Source organism: Pituophis catenifer, unplaced genomic scaffold, assembly GCF_029215685.1.
Source record: "Pituophis catenifer annectens isolate HBS135680 unplaced genomic scaffold, rPitCat1.0.hap2 SCAF_1, whole genome shotgun sequence".
Classification (NCBI taxonomy): domain Eukaryota; kingdom Metazoa; phylum Chordata; class Lepidosauria; order Squamata; family Colubridae; genus Pituophis; species Pituophis catenifer.
In genome coordinates, this window is record NW_027256881.1 from 308,337,664 (window position 1) to 308,353,104 (window position 15,441).

At 37.9% G+C, this 15,441-nt stretch overlaps 1 protein-coding gene across 1 annotated transcript; it reads right to left on the minus strand.

Annotated features, from left to right (window-relative positions):
* Positions 1-1,160: 1,160 nt before the first annotated feature.
* On the minus strand, positions 1,161-12,859 carry LOC139315378 (alpha-1-antitrypsin-like). The gene is made up of 5 exons (XM_070941612.1): positions 12,482-12,859; positions 9,355-10,041; positions 5,774-6,044; positions 3,950-4,097; positions 1,161-2,064 (listed from the first exon to the last, which is right to left on the minus strand). Exons 2-5 carry the CDS (start codon positions 10,016-10,018, stop codon positions 1,861-1,863), a joined length of 1,287 nt encoding a protein of 428 aa, XP_070797713.1. The 5' UTR covers positions 10,019-10,041; positions 12,482-12,859; the 3' UTR covers positions 1,161-1,860.
* Between the last annotated feature and the right edge of the window lie 2,582 nt (positions 12,860-15,441).

Here is a 15,441-nt window from a genome sequence, read left to right on the forward strand (position 1 = left end):
AGGCCTGAACACGTTTTTTCAGACAAAAAGCAATTTGCAGGAATAGGAATAATGTCTGCCAATTGATTAGGTTAGTTACCAATTTCCAAGTATATGTCATTGGGTATGAATCCAATAACACAGGAACCTTAGCACCTCATAATCTATTGACCACAAGGCGTCAGACTAGATAAAATAGAGAGTTAAGGATTTCTTTGTGTCCCCTCTTAATCTATACTGTAATGATGCCTATGTAGAAGAGCAAGAGAGCTGGCGGGTGGAGTTACAGTTTAGAATCCTTATGTTACCACAAGAGATCCAAGTTAATTCTGACAGTTGATTAGATTCTTGTGTATAGGCTTGAATAAATCATTTATAAGCATAAGTCATAAGCAGCATTTTCCTCCAGAGCCACCTGATATCCATTTATGAAAAATGGGCAGTTCAGTCACAGATGTTGGGGAAATGGTGTAAGAAAGTCTTAGTGATGGATGGGTGGGTAGGTGGATGGATGGATGGATTGATGGAGCAGGGAGGGAGGGAGAGAGGGAGCGAAGAAGGGAGGGATTTTTAATATGATTTCATAACAAAATCTCATAGAGGAGATAAAGTAATTGAAAGGAATATTTAAATTTGTGTTGCTGTCTTTGACCTGTGACCAGCTGGTTCAGCAATCTATAGCATTTATTTAAGAAAATGGAAAGGATTCTAATTATGTTGAGGGGTGTGACTGTTCATTTAAACAAATCTTTCAGTTAATTAGAGTGGAACTGTGTTCTCATTGTTTTATATGGGATTTATTTTATTTTAAAAACTTTTTTAAAAATCATGCCTATGGCCAAATTATCTGCATATTGGATTGTCAGCAGCATTTAGCTGGGATTATCCACCTTTCCACTCTTGCAATTCCATGGTGAAAACAGTGGTGCAGGAATACAAAGTACAAAGATCATTCAAATTATTTCAAGTTTTGTTCCAAAGGAACAGTTACCTCAAAAACTTTTCTGTGAGACTATTTTGTTCTGGACTGAAAACATATTTTATGAACACCAATACTAATGCTCTGATAGCATCATATTTAGAACAGGAATGTGTATAGTTAAAGATCAGTTGCGACACAGAAATATTTACAGATGCCTTTTCTGCTGTTATTTATTTCTGAATATAAAAGAGTCATCATGCTTAAGCCAAAAATGTATTTATTTCCATATTATGTACAATGTATACACGTCTGTCATATTTCATATACCTGTATGTGCTTAAAGTATGTGCTTAGAGCCCTGGTAGCGCAGCAGACTAAAGCACTGTTATTAACATCAGCTGCCTGCAATTACTGCAAGTTCAAATCTCACCAGGCTCAAGGTTGACTCAGCCTTCCATCCTTTCTAAGGTAGGTAAAATGAGGACCCAGATTGTGGGGGTAATAAGCTGACTTTGTATAAAATACACAAAAGTATGAAGGCTATTGCTTAACGCATTGTAAGCCACCCTGAGTCTCCGGAGAAGGGCGGCATATAAATCAAATTAAAAAAAAAAAGGCTCATGGAAGAATTGTCCAATTCTTGTCCCTCCCCCCCCCAAACATTTCCTAACGGGAATATTGTACTGAGATGTGGCAATTAGAATTGCTCTTTCCCAACAGTAGAAATTAGCTTCAGATTTTCAAATGGTAATACAGAAGGTTAACCTACAAGATAACAGATCTTAACAAGAATTTTATTGTAAAAATATTTTGAAGATGTTTTCTTATTTCGCTCACAAAAAATTGGCTTCAACCAATTATAATGCAATTGCAGATTCTCTTCTGTTAGTCTAGACGTAGCCAATTGCTTTAGGGAGGTATTTTTATCATTACCTGAACAGAATGGCATATTCTAATATTTATTGTTCAGCCGGATTCATAATTCTCCCTAGAAAAATGATGCTGCCCGTTGGCTTAGCCATACCTATCATCAGGAAAGGTCTGTCAAATGTGATAAAAAGTGAAGATTTCAATTTAGCAGAACGTAGCATAAATTGTATAACAGTGACAGCTGCTGCCTCCGTACCACTCTCATGAATGTTCAGCATAGTTTTATGAATGGCCTGTAGGGAGAAAACAGCTTTAACCAATAAAAGCTTTACCTTACATTAGTTACAGTTGAATATTGTAATAATCTTTGTTTTAGGATTTTTTTTCCACCAAAGTTCCTTGAAATAACTATTCTGTTTGACACAATCATTTTCAGTATTAAGGCATCTCACCTTGTATATCCAAAACTCAAAAAAACTGGGGGGTGGGGAAATGTATAGGTTAGAATATATCTGGTGAAAGAAATTAGCAGGGCCAATGCTTTGGCATCTTGGAAGGTCACCACATCCAATTTATGAGGGGAGTTTTGGGGAAAGAGTGGGAGATGTGTATTCGTACATATGCGCATGACACAAACATATGTGCTGATATTTATTTTGATGACTTTGTTATGTTGGAAGCTGTTATATAAGGGTTTTTGTGCTCATGTTCATGAGTTGAAGAAGATCTTTGTCAACTAGGTTGTCCTGAGATGAGTTGAGTATTGTTAGCACACGAGAGCAATTTGGTGTAGTAATTAAGGCATCAAATACTATTCAATTTAAATATAAATACTTGGATGTCTAATTTGCTCTGTATTTTTATGCTATTATTAGTATATGAATTGGAATGCAATTCTCTTTCCATTTTCACACAACTGTAATTTGAAATATAGTTTTAAAAAGTATTATATATATATACTTTCTGTCTGTCTATCTATCTATCTATCTATCTATCTATCTATCTATCTATCTATCTATCTATCTATCATCTCTCAGGAAAAGCATGCATAAGAGAATAGAATTTGAGTGAACTTATTTTTTAAAATATAGTGATCAAGTAAGCATCTTTTAAAAACAAATTTAGAGCAAAACTACACCAAGGGTTTTTAATGAATGCATTCAAAGCCAAACTCGCAATGGATTGATGTTCCTCTACCTATATTTAGCTATGGAATTCCATTTGAGAGTGAGAAAAATTCTCTACTTTGGTTTCTCTCAGTTTCTCCCTTTCTCTCTTTCTCTCTCCCTGTCTCTCCTTAATAAATATAGGCTATTCTTTCTATGTCAATTTGAGCATTTAAAAAAAATAAGTTAGCCATACAATTTATATATATTTGAGGGCATATTACTCCAAATTTTTGTTTTCATATTACTCCAAACTTTTTGTTTGCAGCTTTGTCTAAATTGCTCATTTTTAACTTAAAAATGTATTTCTGTATTTTATGCATTTGTATGCATGTTGTTTTCAGGTGTATTTTTTTAATGGATAGCTGTATTGGTATCAGATCAGGGAAATGACTTGATTTTGGCTCATGGAATGAGTTAAAATTGTAAAATTGGAGAAGCTATCATTAAAATGTGAACTAATTTTATTTCCTGAGCAGGGGGTTGAACTAGAAAATCTCCAAGGTCCTTTCCAAATCTGTTATTCTATTCTATTCCTTATTACTCACAAAAAGGCTAAAAGCTGAGGAATTCTTTATCAGTAACAGCTTCTTGAAAGAAGACACCCCCCCCCTTTTTAAAGAAAGCCCATTTGGTATAGTGGTTAAGGCATCAGGCTAGAAAGCAGGGGACCCTGAATTCTTGGATATGATGTCAGCTGTGTGACGTTGGACCAGTCACTTTCTCTCAGCTCTAGGAAGGAGGCAATAAAAAACTTTGCTAAGAAAACCTTGCAGGGACTTGCACAGATAGTCTCCAAAGAATGAGACACAATTGAGCAGAAAAAGGAGAAAAGAAGCAATAAAATAGAAGCCTTTCTCAAGAGTTTTTCACATTTTTTTAGATGGAGGCTAGAACTAACTTTTTTTCAGATTCCTTGCATAAAGCCTTACAAAGAAAGATTTTTGAAAATATTTGATTCAGGGAAAAGGGGAATCAGCCAGTCAACCACCAACCTCACTCCCATACGTACTTTTGAAACCTTCAGATTGCATTCTCCAGTGATTCCAGATAAGTCACTAGTGTCGTTGAAGACAGCCGTCATTCCCATTCTTTGTAACAAGTCTTTGACGTTGTAAGATGTAGAAATGGTAAATTTAGGAATGTGCAGATTTATATTTCTGGTTAACCAAAACAAAGAAAACAATCCAAATATTATATTTTCAGTTTTATTATGTTTCAGTTTCATTACACTGTATTGCATTCAAAGTTTAAAAGCAGTAGACATGGATAGATATTATATATATATATATATGAGTATATTATTTATTTATTTATTTTGTATTTATCTTATTTTGTTTAAGAAGAAAAAAAGGAGAAAAAGAAGTGAGAAAATTAAATAACACAATGAGCTGACAATGCCTCTTTTTCAAGTTCCTTACATATAATATGTTGGGGAAAGTTCTTTATGAATTAAAAACTAATTAAGTAAGGATACTTGGTCATGGGAATCATGTGGACACCCTGAACCAGTTCCAGCTCCTGTATTTAGAAAGGTTTGCAGGCAGAGATACCATGCAGAGAGATAGCTGCTTGGTTCCTCGCCCCTCTGTCTCTCTCTCTCTCTCTCTGTCTCTGTCTCTCTCCCTCCCTCCCTCCCTCTCTCTCCACATGAATATGGTCATCGCAATTATTGGTCAACCATCAAGAAATTCCATAGCCATATCTCATTTAGGTGTAAATATATTTTTTAATTAAAATTATTTGGTGCTTACCCATACAAGTAGTCCTCGACTTACAATCACAACTGAGCCCAAAATTTCTGTTCCTAAGTGAGACATTTGTTAGGTGAATTTTGCCTCAATTTACAAACCTCCTTGTCACAATTGTTAAGTGAATCACTGCAGTTGGTAAGTTAGCAACACGGTTATTAAATGAATCTGTCTTCCCCATTGACTTTGCTGGTCAGAAGGTCACAAAAGGTGATTATATTTATTTATTATTTTATTTTATTTATTAAATTTGTATACCGCCCTACTCCCGAAGGACTCAGGGCGGTGAACAGCCAAATAAAATACATATAATACAAATGTTAAAAAACCATTAAAATACAATTAAATAATTGGCCCAGAGAATGAAATTTAAAACACCCCAAATTCATATGACAAATTTAAAATTTAGAAATTTTAAATTTTTTAAAAAAAAGTTTAAAAGAGAGGTTAGGCCAGGCCGGCCTGCTGGAAAAGAAATGTTTTGATGGCATGGCGGAAAGCGCGCAGGTCCGGGATCCTCCGTATCTCCGGGGGGAGCTCATTCCAGATGGCAGGTGCCCCCACAGAGAAGGCTCTCCTCCTGGGGGCCACCAGTCGACATTGTTTGGCCGACAGTACCCTGAGGAGCCCCTCTCTATGGGAGCGTACTGGTCGGTGAGAGGCTACTGGTGGCAGAAGGCGGTCTCGTAGATACCCCAGTCCTAAGCCATATGATCCCAGGACACTGCAGCCATCTTAAATAGGAGTCAGTTGTCAGGCATCTGAATTTTGATCACATGACTATGGTTGTAAGTGTGGAAAACAGTCATAAGTCACTTTTTTCAGTGCCATTGTAACTTTGAATGGTCACTAAAGGAACCACTGTAAGTCAAGGACTATCTGTATTTAGTGTCATATCTAGATTGGCCCTTTTAGATAACTAGAAGGAATCAAAGAAATATTTTTCTGCTTAATATAGACTTGATAATTCAGTGGCCTGCTGTCAGTAATAATGTATTATTGTACAACATCAAAGTGTTTAATTTTATAACAAATTAATTCAAGAAATAAAAATTTAGAAGAAAGGGGATTGTAACAAGACTTACTTATACATCAAGGAGGTTGTCCATTTTGACAGGGTTTCTGTCACCAAAGCTGCCTCCACCTGTTCTAACTTCCCTTTATCCGGTAGAATAAACAATGACGTAACATCTCCTTTATAAGGAATTTCTACCACCCAGCAAGAAAGATCTTCATCACGGAAAATGTTATAGTAGTCTAAGTGTCTCATCAAATCAATCTGCACTGTTGTGTTTGCATCTACAAAGAAGTCTTTTTTTCTGGTCAAACGAGTGTCAAAAGGTTTTTCCCAGGAAGCTCGAAAAAAGAAGAAAAAAAAACCAGGGTAATGATTGTGGGATGGGGGAAACACAGATTAGATAGGGGATAATCTGAATGAGGGATGACTCTCACCCTGGTCACCACTTCTTTACCCTCCTACCATTGGGAAGGAGATATAGAAGCATAGCCAGCTGCACAAACAGGCTGAAGAACAGTTTTTATCTGTGGGCTGTCAGACTCCTGAATGAGAAATAACATCATAACTACGTAGTATGATGAACTGCAGGGCTGGCGCAATGTGTAACATGTTCACACTGATGCAATAGGACTGGGTGTTTTGTTAATATGATTTATTGGGTTAGGGATTTTCTGCCTTTACTGTGAGTTGTATTGTGTTGGGGGGTGTGTGTGCACTGAGGGAGCTCAACCAATCTCATTGTACATATGTTGTGCACTGACAATAAAGATTTGAATTGAATTGAATAGAATAATTAATTCCCCCAAAGTAGGAATTAATTACTCACTAATATTTCATCTTTTTCACTCAGCCAGTGTGTGGAAAGGCTACAACTGTGTGCTTTATCATCTTGTCTGATAGCCAGGAATTTTTCCAAAGCATTTAGGATTTCCTGAGATTTGTTGAGTCTCTGATTGCAGGGAGTTCTGATCATGGCATGCAACCAAATGTTTCCAGAAAATGAACTGGTCAAAACATAAAAGGTTTTCTCTAATGCTGGGTTGAACATTAATTAATCCATATTCTCCACATTAACATATTGAACTGCAATTTATTTCTGAGGAAACATGCAGAGCAAAGATGGCATGCTAATTTTTCAACATATTCTTTTTTTCCTCAGCAATCCTTGGAAACATCCCTTAATATTATAAAGCAGAAATCCTTATTACTTCTTTCTTTCTTTCTTTCTTTCTTTCTTTCTTTCTTTCTTTCTTTCTTTCTTTCTTTCTTTCTTTCTTTCTTCGTTCGATTTATATGCCGCCCTTTTCCGGAGACTCAGGGCGGCTTACAATGCGTTAAGCAATAGCCTTCATACTTTTGTATATACCTGCTTAGTAGCGCTTTCGCCGCCCCCCCCCCAAGCAGTGTTCTTTTTTATACAAAGTCAGCTTATTGCCCCCACAAACTGGGTCCTCATTTTACCTACCTCGAAAGGATGGAAGGCTGAGTCAACCTTGAGCCTGGTGAGATTTGAACTTGCAGTAATTGCAGGTAGCTGGTGTTACTTAACAGTGCTTTAGTCTGCTGCGCCACCAAGGCTCTTATTTATTCAACTTGTATGGCCACACATCTCAATTGCATGATTCTGGGCAGCTAATAATTAAAAACAAAGTAAAAAACAATAATCCCAAACCATAGTGAACATAAAATAGCAGCCAGCAACAACACATAACAAACACTGTTGAAGAAATCACTCACTTTAACAAAACTGTAAAAAAATATTTTAACTATTCCCTTCCTAACTTCAAAAACTTGAAATTTTTCAGCTGCTAGCACTACAGGTATTTCTCATTTAATAACTGCAATCAGGACTTGCAACTGCACTGTTAAATGCTGAGGTTGCTATGCGAATCATCACATGTCCATGACAGATTTACAGCTTCACTTCTGCTTTGGTTGTTAAGTGAATCACCACAACTATTAGATGAGATATCATGAGTTTGAGACTTGCAATTTCGTTCCCGTGTTCTCCATTAACTCTGCTTGTCAGAAGCTGGTTATGAAGCATGCAAATGGCAATTGTAATCACAGGATCACCATTGTAAATTTGAGGATTGATTGCTAAGCTTTCCCTCACCCCAACTGTTGTAATTTTGAATGGTATTTAAATGAGGCAGCCAGAAAGAGAGAATTACCTGTACCAAAAAGCTCCTGTTCCATAACTTGAAATCACATAGAAGATTACTTTTCTAGGCAGTACATGATGCTGTAACATTGGGCTTTCACATCCTGCTAACTTTCCCTAATACAAGAAGCTGATTAGCAAACATTTGGGAATAAACTAAAGGGATTTCTGCAAAACATTCGAAGAACTGAATGTTCAGAGGGAGTCAAGCTGTTCTCCAAAGCACTTGAGGGCAGAACAAGAAGCAATGCATGGAAACTAATCAAGGAGAGAAGCAATCTAGAACTAAGGAGAAATTTCCTGACAGTTAGAACAATTAATCAGTGGAACAACTTGCCTCCAGAAATCGTGAATGCCCCAACACTGGAAGTTTTTAAGAAGAAGTTGGATAACCATTTGTCTCAAATGGTATAGGGTTTCCTGCCTAAGCAGGGGGTTGGACTAGAAAACCTCCAAGGTCCCTTCTATTCTATTCTATTCTATTCTATTCTATTCTATTCTATTCTATTCTATTCTATTCTATTCTATTCTATTCTATTCTATTCTATTCTACTACCTAATATGCAAAGATACATAGTTTTTGAAGTTTAAAGGTTTTTTTTTTTTAAAAAAAAACTTGTCTAATAAGAACCAATTTGATTACAGCTTGAGACAGCAAGTGAATTTATAAAAAAAGCAGCTCGTGTGTGTCTGGGGGCTGAGAGGGTGGAGTAGAAGTGATGTGGAGGGTAGCTAAAATCTAGAAGTCAGCGACAATATATATCTCTAACAGTTAAATCTAGGTTTGGAAGTGTGTTATGCAAAATTCACATACAATTTTCAAATAAAGAAAGAAACAGAAGCAGGTAAGTAATGGGAAAACGATATTCAAGCCTCTGAAAACTTTAAGAAATTAGAATTGGAGGGGAGGGCAGTTGGAAGAGAAAATGATACAAGAAAATAAAATTATAGATTGACAACTATTGAATTCCCTCTTTAAGGGAAATGGGAGATTCAGAAATGTGATAGATGAGAGATGAGAGTGAGAGAAGAGAGAGAGTGTGAGAGAGAGATTATAGATGATATAGATCACGAGTGTCAACCTCGCAGCATCCCGTTGCCGTCACATGACGTTTCATGACATTTTCCCCCTTCATGGAGCTGAGGTGGGTATGGCCTGCACATGACGCATCCGGCCCGTGGACTGCCAGTTTGACACTCCTGAATGATAGACAGACAGATAAAGATAGATAGATAGATAGTTCAGAAAATGTTCAGGAAAAGGAAAACAGTATTCTTTTCTCCCCCCAGATACTTGAATTTTATTACTACATTTCTATAAAATTCTCAGTACAAGACTGGCAGCCTTTTAGTAATATGTAGTCCAGCAGAAGAAGGCTTCCCCATTCCTATAGTTTACTATTGTATGTCATCCTCTTACAGGATGTCTGGAAAGATATAAAAGAAAGGTGGATCCATTTATAAATAACTGTTCTTCTACCTACCTTTGAAGAAGATGTAATTCACAAGGACCATCACAGTACCTGGCTCTAGGTGTTCAATGACATGAAGTATTTTCCCATGAGTTTTGTTTCTCACATAGTCATTGATCTGCTTTTTAACTAGTCTGGGAACACTGAAATTGGTAGAGAATCCCTCAGCTTCGTAAAAGGTTTTGGCATCTTCCAAAAATGTAGCCAATAATTTCAAGGATTCTTCAATGAACAGGACATTGCCTATGTTCAGCTGGACTTTACGGCTTGTATGGCTAAGTCCATGGATGAGCTGTTGGAATCCTTCATGTATCTCTCTCTCTTCAATGTCTGAGAGATTAAAAGCAAGTGTTTTGTGAATCTGATTCTTGGTTTCTGATTTGGCACCTAATGTTAACAGTGCAAAAGCTGTCAAGATGCTGAAGGGAGAGAAGAAAATATTTTTGTCAACTGCATCTGAAGCAATTTCTTGGTAGAATCTGAATGCAAATTCAGAATTACTGGAAACTATCTTATGATAGTTTAGGTATTTCTCCCCTTCTTCTGCCAAAGGAAGTTCGTGATGTTTGTGTAGATTTTTATCTTTATGAACATGGTCGTGATCAGGATATTCTGGAAATTGATGGCAACAGACTTGAAGACTAATCAGTAACAAGAAATTGATGATGGACTTCATTGTACATCTTCTGCTAATAGTTCCTATAGAAGATATTAGAGGAACAATCCAGAAATACATAGGAATTCTGTAAGAATGGTAGATTTTGCCCTATAGCTATATATTTACATAGCATAATTAATTTAGCTTTCCTGAAATTAGTATAACAAAGAATTTTAGAAGTTAATTTCACAAATTTGCATATATACACATTTGTGAAATTAACTTCTAATACACACACATATATAATATGTCCAAAATGATGCTTCCAGCATTTTAATAGCAGCGATTTCAAAAAACAAAACAAAACAAAAAACTGCATTGTTCTAAATATTTTTAAAAATTTGCACATTTTATCATTTTCTTTAAAGCAATAATATACATTTTTTACCAGATAGTTGGGTTTTTATAACAGTTTGAAATTCTAAAGGATCATTTTATATTTATCTTGTTGTTTATGAGGATTCTAATCCTCATTTTTCAGGCAACTTTAATGCTGACTACTTTCCATTTCTTAAGGCTACTGGCAAATTGTGCTCCAGCACTTCCCCCATATGGCGTCTACTAAAAGAAAGTCTACTAAAATACTAGGAAACTCTGCTTTTTCTCTTATAATAGAGGGGGGGGATCTATGATTAGCTTGCTATTAATTTAAGCACCCTGTCTGAAAAATTCTTTTTGGTTTTTCAGAAGCCAGCATTAAGCCTTCATTCAGGATAGCCTGATAGCCTGCCTTTTTATGCAGGAGAAGGGACTTCTGCTCTGACTCAAGATTGAATAGTGCTGCATTAGCATCAGGTTCTCCCAAACTCACGTTTTTTGGGAAATTTCTCACCATCTATTGGGTAAGAAGTGTTGCACTGGGAGTAGGTGACATGAGCGTCATGCAACTGCACTTTTCTGAGATAATACAATTGAATTTTGTCTGCATTCTGAATCACATGAGAAGATATCTCTCATTCTGATTAATGTTGCTTACATGCATTTCTACTTATGGAATGTGATGGCCTCTGTTTTCTTTTCTTGAGACTTGATGACCTATTCCTAACTGCTATGCAGGATATATGCAACCTTCTGAAGTATATTTTAAGGGCATATACTGTATGCGGCTGCAGGAAGGAGAGGGAGTAAATTTGTCCTCCATCCTATAAACAGAAATCATTATCCTGGCAGGGAGGATAATTAGATGTCACCTAAGGTTTTTAAATGGGATGTGGTGGCTCAGTGGTTAAGATGCTGAGCTTGTCAATCGAAAGGTTGGCAGTTCAGCAGTTCAAATCCCTAGTACCGCATAATGGGATGAGCTCCTGTTACTTGTCCCAGCTTCTGCCAACCTAGCAGTTCGAAAGCACGTAAAAAATGCAAGTAGAAAAATAGGGACCACCTTTGGTGGGAAGGTAACAGCGTTCCGTGTACCTTTGGCATTTAGTCATGCCGGCCACATGACCACGGAGACATCTTCGGACAACGCTGGCTCTTTGGCTTTGAAATGAGTCCGACCATAGGGTCGGGAACAACTAGCACATATGTGCGAGGGGAACCTTTACCTTTACCTAGGGTTTTTAATCCACAGCAGAAAGCAGACATCTTGCAGGAAGCATTAATAAACTAAGATATAGGAAAATTGCATATGATACTTACAATTGTCTAAAAGTATTTTACGGCACTCTGCTGAATTACAAACATCTTTGAAATTTATATACAGCTCTTGGAGTTAGAATTCATTATTAATCATTAAACAGAGTAAATAAGGATTAGCAAAGGGAGTCTGATTGCAAAATGTAATGCAATCTATTTGTAGCTTAGCTGACCTTTGCAAAATATTATCAGCAACCAAAAAGGGGCTAGGAATTAAGTAAATGGATGGGAATAGTTCCCAGTCTCAAACTAGTAATCTCAAACTATTCAGTCCATGTAGTTTAATTTTATTTTTTCTAAACTAATGAAATATTGGAAAATAATTTTATAAAGGGACCCAGGATTCTGTCCATCTGTTTGTCCATCAGCAAGAGAGCTCTCCAAAACTAGACTAGTTGTCTTCTGAAAGGCTGTACATTTCAAATTCCGTTTATAAAGATCAGATTCTGCTGTTTGCAATTTGTGATGTATGTTATTTATTTTATCTTCTGAATTCTTTGTTCCATAATATGCAGTGATGATATCTAGTCATAATACTACTGAAATAAAAATGATAAGATGCTGCTTTAATTCACTTCACTAATCCCAACAATCAAAATATATTTACTTGCATTATCAAAGTCAAAGAGCAAAAAAAAATCTATTTTCATTGCTTCCTTCTGTTACATCCAAATCTACATCACAGGTGTTGTCAGGTGGCAGAGGCTGGCATAAGAAAGATCAAGTTAAAAATGGGTTAAACCAGGTGGGGCTGTGGAAGAAAGCATTCTAGAAAAGAAAATAGTTTGCAATTCTATTAGAGCAGCAGCTGATCAATAGCTTGGAACAGGGGTGGGTTCTACTTACCTTTACTACCAGTTCGCAACGGGGCTGCATGCGCAGAAGCGTTTTGATGATGTCAGGGTCAGTGGGCGGAGCTTCCTGCCGGTTTTACTACCGGTTCTATAGAACCGGTGCGAACCGGGGGCAACCCACCACTGGCTTGGAATATTGCCAGTGGTTCCATTGTTATCCTCCTTTTTCTTCCTTCCCTCACTTTAAGCAGAGCTATTTTTAAGGAGTTAAAAAAATTCCAGAAGCCCTGCTCTGCATGATTTCCCTAATTTTTTTTACTCTTTCCAGCCCAGCAGAATGTTATAAAAAGCTATGTAAGGAACCTTAGGACTTTGTCCATCTGCTTGTCCATCCACCCACCCAGAAAGTATTATACTCCACGAAGAATTAAATCTGGTTTGGGAGGAACTGGGAGTTTCCTCCCATAGGAAATGAGTTTGAAAATGGGCAAGATTCAAATCCACAGACAGCAGAGAGGGGGAAAAAAATCCTGCCAAATTCTCCAAGGGCAACGGAAAATGGGTGGCAACTTGGAATGCTGCCAACTGCTCCATTCTAAGACTACCTCCCTTTTGGTTACATGACCCAGGGGCTGTTTCTCAGTACACGCATGTATGCACAATCAATAGAAGAGGAGGCTCCAAATCATTTATATACAAAGTAATACCATTCTGATTAGATTGTCTCTGTCATTATTACACATACCATTGGCCCCAATCCTATTCCATAAGGTCTTAAAAGATATAGCTGTACCCCTGTGGCTGGGGATCTGAATGTGCAGTAGAGCCTGCGGTGTGGTTGTTATGAATGTAGATTGTTTTAATTTCCAATTTCATTTTTTACTTTACTATTATTCCTCTAGTATTCCTGTACATTTTTTAATCAATCCATGTATCATGAAATTGGAAATGAAGACGTATGTAAATAGAAATCGGGTCTCCTCGAATACCATCTCAGATTGAATTAAAAAAGGAAATAACAAAGGAATGGAAAAGAGGGGAGGAGCAGAGAGGGGAAAGTAGGGGAGTTTGGAGGTGAGAAGAAAAGAAAAGAAGAATGGGAAAAGGAGAGGAAGAGGAAGGGGAAAGAAGAGCAGGAGAGAGGGGAAGAAAGGGAGGAAGAAGAGAGGAGAGGGGAAAGAGGAAAGGAAGTAGGAAAGTAGGTTGTAGTAAAACAAAAGAAGGAAATGGTAAAAGAGCAGACCCGAACAAATAATTAATTAATTACCTAATGGAAGTTAAAGAAGAAGAAGAACGAACAATGGATAAGGATGGATAAAAGATTGTACATTTAAACATGTTGATGAAAAATAAAAATAAAAAACTTTTTTCAAAAAAAAGAAAAGAATGTAGATTGTTTTAGACCAGTGGGTCTCAACCTTCCTAATGCCGCGACCCTTTAATACAGTTCTTCATGTTGTGGTGACCCCCCAACCATAAAATTGGTAGTACAGTGGTCTAAGGCACCCTGTTATTAAGACCAGCTGCTTGCAATTACTGCAGGTTCGAATCTCGCCAAGGCTCAAGGTTGACTCAGCCTTCCATCCTTTCTAAGGTAGGTAAATTGAGGACCCAGTTGTGGGGGCAATAAGCTGACTTTGTATAAATATACAAAAGGATGAAGGCTATTGCTTAGCACATTGTAAGCCGCCCTGAGTCTCCGGAGAAGGGTGGCATATAAATCAAAAATTTTTTAAAAAAAATTAAAAAAAAATTATTCCTAAAACCATTGAAAATATGTGTTTTCGGATGGTCTTAGGCGACCCCTGTGAAAGGGTCGTTCGATCCCCAAAGGGGTCCCGACCCACAGGTTGAGAACCACTGTTTTAGACTTCAGTTGTGGGTTTTATCACACACACACACACACACACACATATATATATATATATATATATATATATAATTAAATATGGTTTTATATATATATTTAAATATGTTTTAAGCAGGGGTGGGTTCTACTTACCTTTACTACCAGTTTGCAAAGGGGCCATGCACGCTTGCTTGCTTCGCGTGTGTGCACACTGTTCTGCGCATGCGGAGAAGCATTTTGATGACATTGGGGTTGGTGGGTGGAGCCTTCCATCGGTTTTACTACCAGTTCTATAGAACCGGTGCGAACCAGGGGCAACCCACCACTGGTTTTAAGGTTGCAGTAATTCTGTTTGTAGTTTTTAATAGCTTTAAGCAGCCCAGTCATGCAATTGTGGCTATATTGAATGAATGAATGAATGAATGAATGAATGGCAATAGCAATTAGACTTATATACTGCTTCACAGTACTTTTACCGCCCTCTCTAAGCAGTTTATAGAGTCAGCATATTGCCCCCAACAATCTGGGTCCTCATTTTACTCACCTCAGAAGGATGGAAACCTGAGTCAACTTTGAGCCTGGTGAGATTCGAACTGCCAAATTGCAGTCAGCCAGCAGTCAGCAGAAGTAGTCTGCAGTACTGTACTCTAACCCAGGGGTGAAAACTAAATTTTTTCGCTACCAGTTCTGTGGGCGTGGCTTGGTGTGGCGTGGCTTGGTGGTCATGTGACTGGGTGGGCGTGGCCAGTTTGACATCATTCACATCACTCACCATTAGAGCCAGGAGCTCCACATTCTGACACAGAACAGCAGCACATTCTGTCTTTCACAGAATGTCACAAAAGCCAGGAGCTGCACAAAAGCACATTCTGTCTTTCTGAAGCCCCCAGTGCTTTGAGTTTCCCTCTGGCTTGACTGCCCAGGCGAACCTTGGAGCCTTCTCTTGCCCTGCTCTTCATCCCGGAGGGCCGCGCATCCCCCCCCACCAATCCTCCATACAAACCACCCATCCCGTTTCTGCAAAGGCAGAGCCTCCCCCTTGCAGGGCGATCCAAAGAGGGGAGGGGGATGCTGCTGAAAAAGCCGCCTTCCACCTGGGCCTCCTCCTGCAGCCAAATGTGCCCAGCCTTGCTTTCCCTTTCCTCAAATGGGCTGTGCATGGG

Excerpts from the sequence above, each read along its gene's own strand:
- LOC139315378 (XM_070941612.1), bottom strand. The coding sequence starts at position 10,018 with ATGAAGTCCATCATCAATTTCTTGTTACTGATTAGTCTTCAAGTCTGT. Across the intron at positions 6,045-9,354 it reads GAATTACATCTTCTTCAAAG|CTTCCTGGGAAAAACCTTTT; the intron begins GTAGGTAGAAGA and ends TCTTTTTTCGAG. Across the intron at positions 2,065-3,949 it reads GCAATCTGAAGGTTTCAAAA|GCCATTCATAAAACTATGCT; the intron begins GTACGTATGGGA and ends TTCTCCCTACAG.